Here is a 12,857-nt window from a genome sequence, read left to right as displayed (position 1 = left end):
CCTGTCCTGGGAGTGTTTGATGGGGACAGTGTAGAGGGAGCTTTACTCTGTATCTAACCCCGTGCTGTACCTGTCCTGGGAGTGTTTGATGGGGACAGTGTAGAGGGAGCTTTACTCTGTATCTAACCCCGTGCTGTACCTGTCCTGGGAGTGTTTGATGGGGACAGTGTAGAGGCAGCTTTACTCTGTATCTAACCCCGTGCTGTACCTGTCCTGGGAGTGTTTGATGGGGACAGTGTAGAGAGAGCTTTACTCTGTATCTAACCCCGTGCTGTACCTGTCCTGGGAGTGTTTGATGGGGACAGTGTAGAGGGAGCTTTACTATGTATCTAACCCCGTGCTGTACCTGTCCTGGGAGTGTTTGATGGGGACAGTGTAGAGGGAGCTTTACTCTGTATCTAACCCCGTGCTGTACCTGTCCTGGGAGTGTTTGATGGGGACAGTGTAGAGGGAGCGTTACTCTGTATCTAACCGCGTGCTGTACCTGTCCTGGGAGTGTTTGATGGGGACAGTGTAGAGGGAGCGTTACTCTGTATCTAACCGCGTGTTGCCTGATACTCTTCTCCCAGTTTGACGCCGCAGATGTCTTCATGAAACAGGCCATTCACACCATCGAATACTGCCTCAGTTGCATCTCCAACACGGCGTCATACCTCCGTCTGTGGGCTTTGAGTCTGGCTCATGCACGTGAGTATTAGCTGAATGATCCCGCTATTATACCCAAAACTCTGAACTCCACAGACGATTGAGGTTCAGTTATGGATTTTTGAAGGAGAGTTTTGTGTGGGGGCTTTTTGTGGATTTAACAGGGAGGATTGATGAGGGTAACGCTGTAGATGTGGTGTACATGGACTTCCAGAAGGTATTCGATTCAATGCCAGAGAGCAGACTTGTGAGAAAAGGTATAACCTAATGGAATGAAAGGGGCATTTGCAACGTGGTTACAAAAGTGGCTGAATAATCGGAAGCCGACAGTCACAGTCACTGGGCTGCAGGAAGGTTTGCCGTGAGTGTTCCCGAGGGATCGGTATCAGGACCCTTACTTTTCCTGATATTGATTCATGATCTAGATTTTAGTGTGCAGGGGACAATTTCAAAGTTTGTGGATGATGTGAAACACTGGAAGTATTGGGAATTGTGGGAAGGACCGTGGAGTACTTCGAAAGGACATGGACAAGTTGGTGAAGTGGGCAGGCAGATGGCAAATGCAGTTTAATGCCGAGAGTGTGGTGATTTGTTTTGGTGGGGAGAAGATGGGGAGAGAGAATGTAAACTGGTGTCCAGTTATAAAGGGGGTGGAGGGTCCGAGGGCCCGGGGGGGGGGGGGGGGGGGGGGGGGGGGGTGGGGGGGGGGGGGGGGGGGGGGGGGGGGGGGGGGCGGGGGGGGGGGGTGAACATTAATCATTGAAAGTGACCATTGGACCATAAGACATAGGAGCAGAAAAATGAAATGAAAATCGCTTATTGTCACGAGTAGGCTTCAATGAAATTACTGTGAAAAGCCCCTAGTCGCCACATTCCGACGCCTGTTCGGGGAGGCTGGTACGGGAATCGAACCCACGCTGCTGGCCTGCCTTGGTGTGCTTTCAAAGCCAGCGATTTATCCCAGAGCTAAACCAGCCCTTAATTAGGCCACTCGGCCCATCGAGTCTGCTCCGCCATTCAATCATGGCTGATATTTTTCTCATCCCCATTCTCCTGCCTTCTCCCCATAACCCCTGACCCCCTTATTAATCAGGAACCTATCTATCTCTGTCTTAAAGACACTTAGTGATTTGGCCTCCACAGCCTTCTGCGGCAAAGAGTTCCACAGATTCACCACCCTCTGGCTGAAGAAATTACTCCTCATCTCTGTTTTAAAGGATCGTCCCTTTAGTCTGAGATGGTGTCCTCTGCTTCTCGTTTATCCTACAAGTGGAAGCATCCTCTCCACGTCCACTCTATCCAGGCCTCGCACTATCCTGTAAGTTTCAATATGATCCCTCCTCATCCTTCTAAACTCCAACGAGTACAGACCCAGAGTCCTCAACCGTTCCTCATACGACAAGCCTTTCATTCCAGGGATCATTCTTGTGAACCTCTTCTGGACCCTTTCCAAGGCCAGCACATCCTTCCTTAGATACGGGGCCCAAAACTGCTCACAATACTCCAAATGGGGTCTGACCAGAGCCTTATACAGCCTCAGAAGTACATCCCTGGTCTTGTATTCTAGCCCTCTCGACATGAATGCTAACATTGCATTTGCCTTCCTAACTGCTGAATGAACCTGTACATTAATCTGCAGAGAATTGTGAACAAGGACTCCCAAGTCCCTTTGTGTTTCTGATTTCCTCAGCATTTCCCCAGTTAGAAAATAGTCTATGCCTCCATTTCTCCTTCCAAAGTGCATAACCTCACACTTTTCCACAATGTATACCATCTGCCACTTCATTGCCCACTCTCCTAGCTTGTCCAAGTCCTTCTGCAGCCCCCTTGCTTCCTCAATACTACCTGTCCCTCTACAGATCTTTGTATCATCTGCAAACTTAGCAACAGTGCCTTCAGTTCCTTCTTCCAGATCATTAATGTATATTGTAAAAAGTTGTGGTCCCAGCACCGACCCCTGAGGCACACCACTAGTCACCGGCTGCCATCCTGAAAAAGGCCCCTTTATCCCCACTCTCTGCCTTCTGCCAGTCAGCCAATCCTCTATCCATGCCAGGATCTTACCCTGAACACCATGGGCTCTGAACCTATTTCACAGTCTCCTGTGCGGCACCTTGTCAAAGGCCTTCTGGAAATCTAAATAAATCACGTCCACTGATTCTCCTTTGTCTAACTTCCTTGTTACCTCCTCAAAGAACTCTAACAGATTTGTCAGACACAACCTCCCTTTGACAAAGCCGTGCTGACTCAGTCCTATTTTACCATGCACTTCCAAATACTCCGCGATCACATCTTTAATAACAGACTCTAAAATCTTACCAAGGACCAAAGTCAGGCTAACCGGCCTATAATTTCCCATCTTCTGCCTCCCTCCCTTCTTAAACAATGGTGTTACATTAGCCACTTTCCAGTCCTCTGGGACCCTTCCTGCCTCCAGTGATTCCTGAAAGATCATCACTAATGCCTCCACAATCTCCTCAGCTATCTCTTTTAGGACCCTGGGGTGTAGCCCATCCGGTCCAGGTGACTTATCCACCTTCAGACCTTTCAGTTTCCCCAGAACCTTCTCCTTAGTAATGGTCACTGCACTCACCTCTGCCCCCTGGTTCTCCTGGAGCTCTGGCATCCCACTGGTATCTTCCACCGTGAAGACTGATGCAAAGTAACTATTCAGTTCGTCTACCATTTCTTTGTTTCCTATTATTACATCTCGAACACATTTTCCAGTGGTCCAATGTCTATTTTTGCCTCTCTTACCTTTTATATATTGAAAAAAACTCTTCCTATCTTCCTTTATATTACTAGCTATCTTGCACGCGTACTTCACCTTCTCCCCGTTTATTGCTTTTTTAGTTGCCCTCTGCTCGCTTTTAAAGGCTTCCCAATCCTCTGGGTTCCCACTAATCCTCGCCACTTTGTATGCTTCTTCCTTAGCCTTTATGCTGTCCCTGACTTCCCTCGTCAGCCATGGATGCCATGTCCTCCCCTTAGCATGTTTCCTCTTCCTTGGGATGAATTTCTGTTGTGCCTCCCGAATAACCCCCCAAAACTCCTGCCATTGCTGTTCCACTGCCTTCCCTGCTCGGCTCCTTCTCCAATCAACTCTGGCCAGCTCCTCCCTCATGTCTTTGTAGTTACCCTTATTTAATTGTAATACTGTTACATCTGATTGCAGCTTCTCCCTCTCAAACTGCAGGGTAAATTCTATTATATTGTTGTCACTGCTCCCTCAGGGTTCCTTCACCTTAAGTTCCCTAATCAAGTCTGCCTCATTACACATCACTAAATCCAGAATTGCCTGTTCCCTAGTGGGCTCTGTCACAAGCTGCTCCAATAAACCATCTCTTAGACATTCCACAAATTCCTTTTCTTGAGATCCACTACCAGCCTGATTTTCCCAGTCCACCTGCATATTGAAGTGCCCCATGATTATTGCCTTTTTTACATGCCTTTTCTATCCTGATTTATTTTCTGCCCCACATCCTGACTCCTGCTAGGGGGCCTGTACATAACTCCCATCAGGGTCTTTTTACCTTTGCGATTCCTCAACTCTACCCAAAGAGATTCGCTGCCTTCTGATCCGATATCGCTCCTTGCTATCGATTTAACTTCATTCCTTACTGACAATGCAACCCTGCCCCCTTTGCCCATTTACCTGTCCTTTCGATAGGACATATATCCTTGGATATTTAGATCCCAGCCCTGATCCCCTTGCAGCTACGTCTCTGTGACGCCCACAACATCGTACCGGCCAATTTCAATGTGCGAACAAGCTCATTTACCTTGTTCCGTATACTGTGCGCATTTCGGTACAACACCCTCAATCCTGCACTGACCACCTCCCTTCTCACACGTCACCTTTTTGGGCTGGTTTAGCTCACTGGGCTAAATCGCTGGCTTTTTAAAGCAGACCAAGGCAGGCCAGCAGCACGGGTTCGATTCCCGTACCAGCCTCCCCGAACAGGTGTCGGAATGTGGCGACTAGGGGCTTTTCACAGTAACTTCATTGAAGCCTACCCGTGACAATAAGCCATTTTCATTTCATTTCATTTCATTCTAAGAAGCGCTGGCGGATGTAGGCCCAACCCAGGATGTTCAGATCAGTGAACTGCTGCTCCTCTACCACCAGATGGAGCTTCCGTCTCCCTGTGCGATTAATTCAGGTTTGACCCTGGAACCAGCAGATTTTCACTGGCCTGATTTCTGTGCAGAACGTTGGCTGCTTTATCCCGAATCCTCTCACCTTCAATTTGAGCTTCCGAGACTGTAGAAGCCAGCTATTTTCTATCGGTAAAAGGTAGCTATTTAGCATTAAGCCCCTAGTCTATTAAATACCATTTTAGAACTCATTCATAAACTCAGGTCATTTCAAAACACACATTCAGCATTTCAAAACACAGCTTCAACAGAACGCAGAGACGGATTAAACCAGCATTCCTATTCAGCTAACAAATACATTTGCAAGATAATGTGACCAAGGACAGGGCAGGCTCCGTGACAACAGGACAGGCTCCATGACAACAGGACAGGCTCCGAAAGGCCCTATGATCCTCAGCAAGAATCCACTTCAAGCAGCTTGTGATAAGGAAGCCGAATCACATTCCATAGCTCAGACAAGAATACATTTTAGGTTAATGTTGCCTATTAATGAGTGACAACCATCCCTCAAATCAAAATCATTTGCTGTTAACCCAAACCCATTAGAAATACATTGGGGTGTAGATAGATGCCTAAAGTCTGAATTACAGTGCAGAAGGAGGCCATTCGGCCCATCGAGTCCACACCGGCTCTTGTAAAGAGCACCCTACCCAAGGTCAACACCTCCACCCTATCCCCATAACCCAGTAACCCCACCCAACACTAAGGGCAATTCTGGTCACTAAGGGCAATTTAGCACGGCCAATCCACCCTAACCTGCACATCTTTGGACTGTGGGAGGAAACCGGAGCACCCGGAGGAAACCCACGCACACACGGGGAGAACGTGCAGACTCCGCACAGACAGTGACCCAAGTCGGGAATCGAACCTGGGACCCTGGAGCTGTGAAGCAATTGTGCTATCCACAATGCTACCGTGCTGCCCATATGATTTGGTATAACCGTGATCGATTTTCACAAAATATAAACACCAAAACAATATTAACAGAACAACCATGGTAAAAACCCAGGAACAACACCCACCCAACTACAAAAACAAAAAGAAACACAGCAAACAACAGAAAGGAAAGAGATAACACCCGCCAACAAACCCATGTACACACTTCACCCTCCCACCCAACCCACCCCCCCCCCCCCCCCCCCCCCCGCTGCTGCCGGCCTATTTCCGCCAGGAAGTCCAGGAAAGGCTGCCACCGCCTAAAGAACCCTTGTACTGATCCCCTCAGGGCAAATTTCACCCTCTCCAATTTGATGAACCCCGCCATATCCGAGATCCAGGCCTCCACGCTTGGGGGCCTCGCATCCTTCCACTGAAGCAAGATCCTCCGCCGGGCTACTAGGGACGCAAAGGCCAGAACCCCGGCCTCTATCGCCTCCTGCACTCCCGGCTCCACTGCAACCCCAAATATCGCGAGTCCCCAGCCAGGATTGACCCAGGATCCCACCACCCTCGAGATCTATACTTTGACTTAACTATTCGCTGTCTCTCTCTTTTTCATATTTCACTTTCTGACTTTGACCTTTGAAGTTATTGCCAGCTGTTTGCCTGAATAAGAAAATCATCTCTGTCATGGTTTGAAAGTTGAATTGCCTACAGATTGTCTCTCTCTCTCTCTGTGAGTCCAATGTTAGCTGTACTAATTAGAGAATAAATGACTCCATTGTAATCAATAGAAACAAATAAAACAGATTCTTATCTGCACTTGAGAAGTTTTAACTTCAATTTCGACTGAGTTTCAGTAACCGCAAAGTGCCATTAAATCCGCATGGTAGATCGAACAGAGACACAGAGTTAGGATGTTACCGACCTGGGGAAAATACTGGCATTTTCACAATCCAGAGATCTCTTACGCGGGTCTCTTTCCTATCTGTCCTTGAAGAAAGAAAGTCTCCACAGATTTAGCCAGGGCTAAATCATCTGGCAGAAAGAGGGAGGAGTGAGAGAGGTCCTCACGAGCTGAGTCCTTCTCCGAACTGAAACAAAAGATGGAACTCTGCAGGAGACGCACCTTTTTTGTTGGAAGTTTCTGACTGGCTTCATAAATCACAGGCAACGATAGGAGCTGGCTGAGAATCCTACGTTCTCCGATTGGCTGCTGGTCGAAACTATCAAATCATCATCACAGAACCCAAAGGGGTGGCCCTGGCCTGGTCCATCAGGACAGGGGTGTTCCAGCACTGCTGGAAATTTGTAGTTTAACATAAATCCCAAAGGGTGCAGTAATGTTGTAGCAGCTAATCAGAAGACTGTAGATCAAAGCAGGCAGCAGTCCACCCCACTCCCCAGATCCGGGTTCTAAGGGTGTGGAATGGACTGTGTGAGAGTGTGGAGGAGGCAGGGTCACACAGCGAGTGGTTAGGGTGTGGAATGGACTGTGTGAGAGTGTGGAGGAGGCAGGGTCACACAGCGAGTGGTTAGGGTGGGAATGGACTGTGTGAGAGTGTGGAGGAGGCAGGGTCACACAGCGAGTGGTTAGGGTGTGGAATGGACTGTGTGAGAGTGTGGAGGAGGCAGGGTCACACAGCGAGTGGTTAGGGTGTGGAATGGACTGTGTGAGAGTGTGGAGGAGGCAGGGTCACACAGCGAGTGGTTAGGGTGTGATGGACTGTGTGAGAGTGTGGAGGAGGCAGGGTCACACAGCGAGTGGTTAGGGTGTGGAATGGACTGTGTGAGAGTGTGGAGGAGGCAGGGTCACACAGCGAGTGGTTAGAACATAGAACATAGAACGATACAGCGCAGTACAGGCCCTTCGGCCCTCGATGTTGCACCGACATGGAAAAAATCTAAAGGCCATCTAACCTACACTATGCCCTTATCATCCATATGCTTATCCAATAAACTTTTAAATGCCCTCAATGTTGGCGAGTTCACTACTGTTGCAGGTAGGGCATTCCACGGCCTCACCACTCTTTGCGTAAAAAACCCACCTCTGACCTCTGTCCTATATCTATTACCCCTCAATTTAAGGCTATGTCCCCTCGTGCTAGCCACCTCCATCCGCGGGAGAAGGCTCTCGCTGTCCACCCTATCTAACCCTCTGATCATTTTGTATGCCTCTATTAAGTCACCTCTTAACCTTCTTCTCTCTAACGAAAACAACCTCAAGTCCATCAGCCTTTCCTCATAAGATTTTCCCTCCATACCAGGCAACATCCTGGTAAATCTCCTCTGCACCCGTTCCAAAGCTTCCACGTCCTTCCTATAATGAGGCGACCAAAACTGTACGCAATACTCCAAATGCGGCCGTACCAGAGTTTTGTACAACTGCAACATGACCTCATGGCTCCGGAACTCAATCCCTCTACCAATAAAGGCCAACACACCATAGGCCTTCTTCACAACCCTATCAACCTGGGTGGCAACTTTCAGGGATCTATGTACATGGACACTGAGATCCCTCTGCTCATCCACACTACCAAGAATTTTACCATTAGCCAAATATTCTGCATTCCTGTTATTCTTTCCAAAGTGAATCACCTCACACTTCTCTACATTAAACTCCATTTGCCACCTCTCAGCCCAGCTCTGCAGCTTATCTATGTCCCTCTGTAACCTGCAACATCCTTCCACACTGTCTACAACTCCACCGACTTTAGTGTCGTCTGCAAATTTACTCACCCATCCTTCTGCGCCCTCCTCTAGGTCATTTATAAAAATGACATACAGCAACGGCCCCAGAACAGATCCTTGTGGTACGCCACTCGTAACTGAACTCCATTCTGAACATTTCCCATCAACTACACTCTCTGTCTTCTTTCAACTAGCCAATTTCTGATCCACATCTCTAAATCACCCTCAATCCCCAGCCTCCGTATTTTCTGCAATAGCCGACCGTGGGGAACCTTATCAAACGCTTTACTGAAATCATCATACACCACATCAACTGCTCTACCCTCGTCTACCTGTTCAGTCACCTTCTCAAAGAACTTGATAAGGTTTGTGAGGCATGACCTACCCTTCACAAAACCATGCTGACTATCCCTAATCATATTATCCCTATCTAGATGATTATAAATCGTATCTTTTATAATCCTCTCCAAGACTTTACCCACCACAGACGTTAGGCTCACCGGCCTATAGTTACCGGGGTTATCTCTACTCCCCTTCTTGAACAAGGGTTAGGGTGTGGAATGGACTGTGAGAGTGTGGAGGAGGCAGGGTCACACAGCGAGTGGTTAGGGTGTGGACTGTGTGAGAGTGTGGAGGAGGCAGGGTCACACAGCGAGTGGTTAGGGTGTGGACTGTGTGAGAGTGTGGAGGAGGCAGGGTCACACAGCGAGTGGTTAGGGTGTGGAATGGACTGTGAGAGTGTGGAGGAGGCAGGGTCACACAGCGAGTGGTTAGGGTGTGGAATGGACTGTGTGAGAGTGTGGAGGAGGCAGGGTCACACAGCGAGTGGTTAGGGTGTGGAATGGACTGTGTGAGAGTGTGGAGGAGGCAGGGTCACACAGCGAGTGGTTAGGGTGGGGACTGTGTGAGAGTGTGGAGGAGGCAGGGTCACACAGCGAGTGGTTAGGGTGTGGAATGGACTGTGTGAGAGTGTGGAGGAGGCAGGGTCACACAGCGAGTGGTTAGGGTGTGGAATGGACTGTGTGAGAGTGTGGAGGAGGCAGGGTCACACAGCGAGTGGTTAGGGTGTGGACTGTGTGAGAGTGTGGAGGAGGCAGGGTCACACAGCGAGTGGTTAGGGTGGGGAATGGACTGTGTGAGAGTGTGGAGGAGGCAGGGTCACACAGCGAGTGGTTAGGGTGTGGAATGGACTGTGTGAGAGTGTGGAGGAGGCAGGGTCACACAGCGAGTGGTTAGGGTGGAATGGACTGTGTGAGAGTGTGGAGGAGGCAGGGTCACACAGCGAGTGGTTAGGGTGTGGACTGACTGTGAGAGTGTGGAGGAGGCAGGGTCACACAGCGAGTGGTTAGGGTGTGGAATGGACTGTGTGAGAGTGTGGAGGAGGCAGGGTCACACAGCGAGTGGTTAGGGTGTGGAATGGACTGTGTGAGAGTGTGGAGGAGGCAGGGTCACACAGCGAGTGGTTAGGGTGTGGACTGTGTGAGAGTGTGGAGGAGGCAGGGTCACACAGCGAGTGGTTAGGGTGTGGACTGTGTGAGAGTGTGGAGGAGGCAGGGTCACACAGCGAGTGGTTAGGGTGTGGAATGGACTGTGTGAGAGTGTGGAGGAGGCAGGGTCACACAGCGAGTGGTTAGGGTGTGGAATGGACTGTGTGAGAGTGTGGAGGAGGCAGGGTCACACAGCGAGTGGTTAGGGTGGGGACTGTGTGAGAGTGTGGAGGAGGCAGGGTCACACAGCGAGTGGTTAGGGTGGGGAATGGACTGTGTGAGAGTGTGGAGGAGGCAGGGTCACACAGCGAGTGGTTAGGGTGTGGAATGGACTGTGTGAGAGTGTGGAGGAGGCAGGGTCACACAGCGAGTGGCTAGGGTGTGGAATGGACTGTGTGAGAGTGTGGAGGAGGCAGGGTCACACAGCGAGTGGTTAGGGTGTGGAATGGACTGTGTGAGAGTGTGGAGGAGGCAGGGTCACACAGCGAGTGGTTAGGGTGGGGACTGTGTGAGAGTGTGGAGGAGGCAGGGTCACACAGCGAGTGGTTAGGGTGTGGACTGTGTGAGAGTGTGGAGGAGGCAGGGTCACACAGCGAGTGGTTAGGGTGGGGAATGGACTGTGTGAGAGTGTGGAGGAGGCAGGGTCACACAGCGAGTGGTTAGGATGTGGAATGGACTGTGTGAGACTGGAACTGTGCACAGTGCTCCCAGTGTGGGTCTAACCGAGGGATACGGAGACCGGAACTGTGCACAGTGCTCCCAGTGTGGGTCTAACCGAGGGATATGGAGACCGGAACTGTGCACAGTGCTCCCAGTGTGGGTCTAACCGAGGGATACGGAGACTGGAACTGTGCACAGTGCTCCCAGTGTGGGTCTAACCGAGGGATATGGAGACTGGAACTGTGCACAGTGCTCCCAGTGTGGGTCTAACTGAGGGATACGGAGACCGGAGCTGTGCACAGTGCTCCCAGTGTGGGTCTAACCGAGGGATATGGAGACCGGAACTGTGCACAGTGCTCCCAGTGTGGGTCTAACCGGGGGATACGGAGGCGGGAACAGTGCACTGTGCTCCCAGTGTGGGTCTAACCGAGGGATACAGAGACCGGAACTGTGCACAGTGCTCCCAGTGTGGTCTAACTGAGGGATATGGAGACCGGAACTGTGCACAGTGCTCCCAGTGTGGGTCTAACCGAGGGATATGGAGACCGGAACTGTGCACAGTGCTCCCAGTGTGGGTCTAACCGGGGGATACGGAGGCGGGAACAGTGCACTGTGCTCCCAGTGTGGTGCAAAGAATGTTTGCCAAGGTTTCAGGGGACATCTCTGATGTCTCTGGGGAAATGGAGCTCAGAGTTGATTTTGATCTGTTCTGTATGTGTTAAGGAGTTGTGACTGATCTGGTATATGCTGGTGGATGGGACTGACACATCCTCCAGTTCTGACGCATGTGATGTGTTTTCTGGGATTTTCTCTAGAACTCTCTGAAGTCCTGTGGACAATGGTGCTTCGTCAGGGGTTCAAGGTGAGGGATTACTACTGGTCGGTCGCCCTCTTCGTCGCCTTTGCCTTCTTCGCAGTACTGACCGTGGCCATCCTTCTCGTCATGGAGGGTCTGTCTGCATTCCTCCACGCACTCCGACTACACTGGTACGTCAACGGCAGCGCGAGGCACACAACACGCACTGTCGAGGGAGCTTTACTCTGTATCTAACCCCGTGCTGTACCTGTCCTGGGAGTGTTTGATGGGGACAGTGTAGAGGGAGCTTTACTCTGTATCTAACTCCGTGCTGTACCTGTCCTGGGAGTGTTTGATGGGGACAGTGTCGAGGGAGCTTTACTCTGTATCTAACCCCGTGCTGTACCTGTCCTGGGAGTGTTTGATGGGGACAGTGTAGAGGGAGCTTTACTCTGTATCTAACCCCGTGCTGTACCTGTCCTGGGAGTGTTTGATGGGGACAGTGTAGAGGGAGCTTTACTCTGTATCTAACCCCGTGCTGTACCTGTCCTGGGAGTGTTTGATGGGGACAGTGTAGAGGGAGCTTTACTCTGTATCTAACCCCGTGCTGTACCTGTCCTGGGAGTGTTTGATGGGGACAGTGTAGAGGGAGCTTTACTCTGTATCTAACCCCATGCTGTACCTGTCCTGGAAGTGTTTGATGGGGACAGTGTAGAGGGAGCTTTACTCTGTATCTAACCTGTTTGTTTTTTCTCCGATAGGGTGGAGTTTCAGAACAAGTTCTACGTCGGTGCGGGCTACATGTTCGTCCCGTTTTCCTTCTGTTTCCTGGAGGAAGCTGAGAACTGCCCCTGAGGATATGTGTCACAGTGTGTGTCACAGTGTGTGTCACGGTGTGTGTCAGGGTGTGTTTCCTCCACCCCAGTCACCATGATCATGATGAACACCAGCCTGGCTGCTCTCAGTGCTGCTGATTGCCCTCCTTCCTGCCCCTTCCAACCTCTGTTCCATTTTTAATGAGTGTTTTTCAATGACAATTTGTATCACAATAAATTTCACTTTCTTTTTTTCCAGACCTTGATTCAGTTGCTGCTTCACAAACCTTGAATAAATCAAACTCCTCATTCACCTCATAATTCTCCTCCAGCCCCCACAGCCCTCCCTATCTCTGTAACCTCCTCCAGCCCCTACAACCCTCCCTATCTCTGTAACCTCCTCCAGCCCCTACACCCCTCCCTATCTCTGTAACCTCCTCCAGTCCCTACAGCCCTCCCTATCTCTGTAACCTCCTCCAGCCCCTACACCCCCTCCCTATCTCTGTAACCTCCTCCAGCCCCTTCACCCCTCCCTATCTCTGTAACCTCCTCCAGCCCCTACACCCCTCCCTATCTCTGTAACCTCCTCCAGTCCCTACACCCCTCCCTATCTCTGTAACCTCCTCCAGCCCCTACAACCCTCCCTATCTCTGTAACCTCCTCCAACCCCTACAACCCTCCCTACCTCTGTAACTTCCTCCAGTCCCTACAGCCCTCCCTATCTCT

General features: G+C 50.4%; 1 protein-coding gene across 1 annotated transcript; it reads left to right on the top strand.

Annotated features, from left to right (window-relative positions):
• The first annotated feature begins 557 nt into the window (after positions 1 to 557).
• On the top strand, positions 558 to 12,391 carry LOC119966882 (V-type proton ATPase 116 kDa subunit a-like). Its single transcript, XM_038798841.1, has 3 exons — positions 558 to 687; positions 11,336 to 11,507; positions 12,078 to 12,391. The coding sequence occupies exons 1-3, from the start codon at positions 591 to 593 to the stop codon at positions 12,169 to 12,171; spliced, it is 363 nt and encodes a 120-aa protein (XP_038654769.1). The 5' UTR covers positions 558 to 590; the 3' UTR covers positions 12,172 to 12,391.
• Positions 12,392 to 12,857: the final 466 nt, after the last annotated feature.

The sequence above is a fragment of the Scyliorhinus canicula genome, chromosome 6 (genome assembly GCF_902713615.1).
Source record: "Scyliorhinus canicula chromosome 6, sScyCan1.1, whole genome shotgun sequence".
Lineage (NCBI taxonomy): Eukaryota > Metazoa > Chordata > Chondrichthyes > Carcharhiniformes > Scyliorhinidae > Scyliorhinus > Scyliorhinus canicula.
The sequence above is the reverse complement of the archived record's forward strand: the minus strand, read 5'-3'. Positions and strand labels throughout refer to the sequence as shown.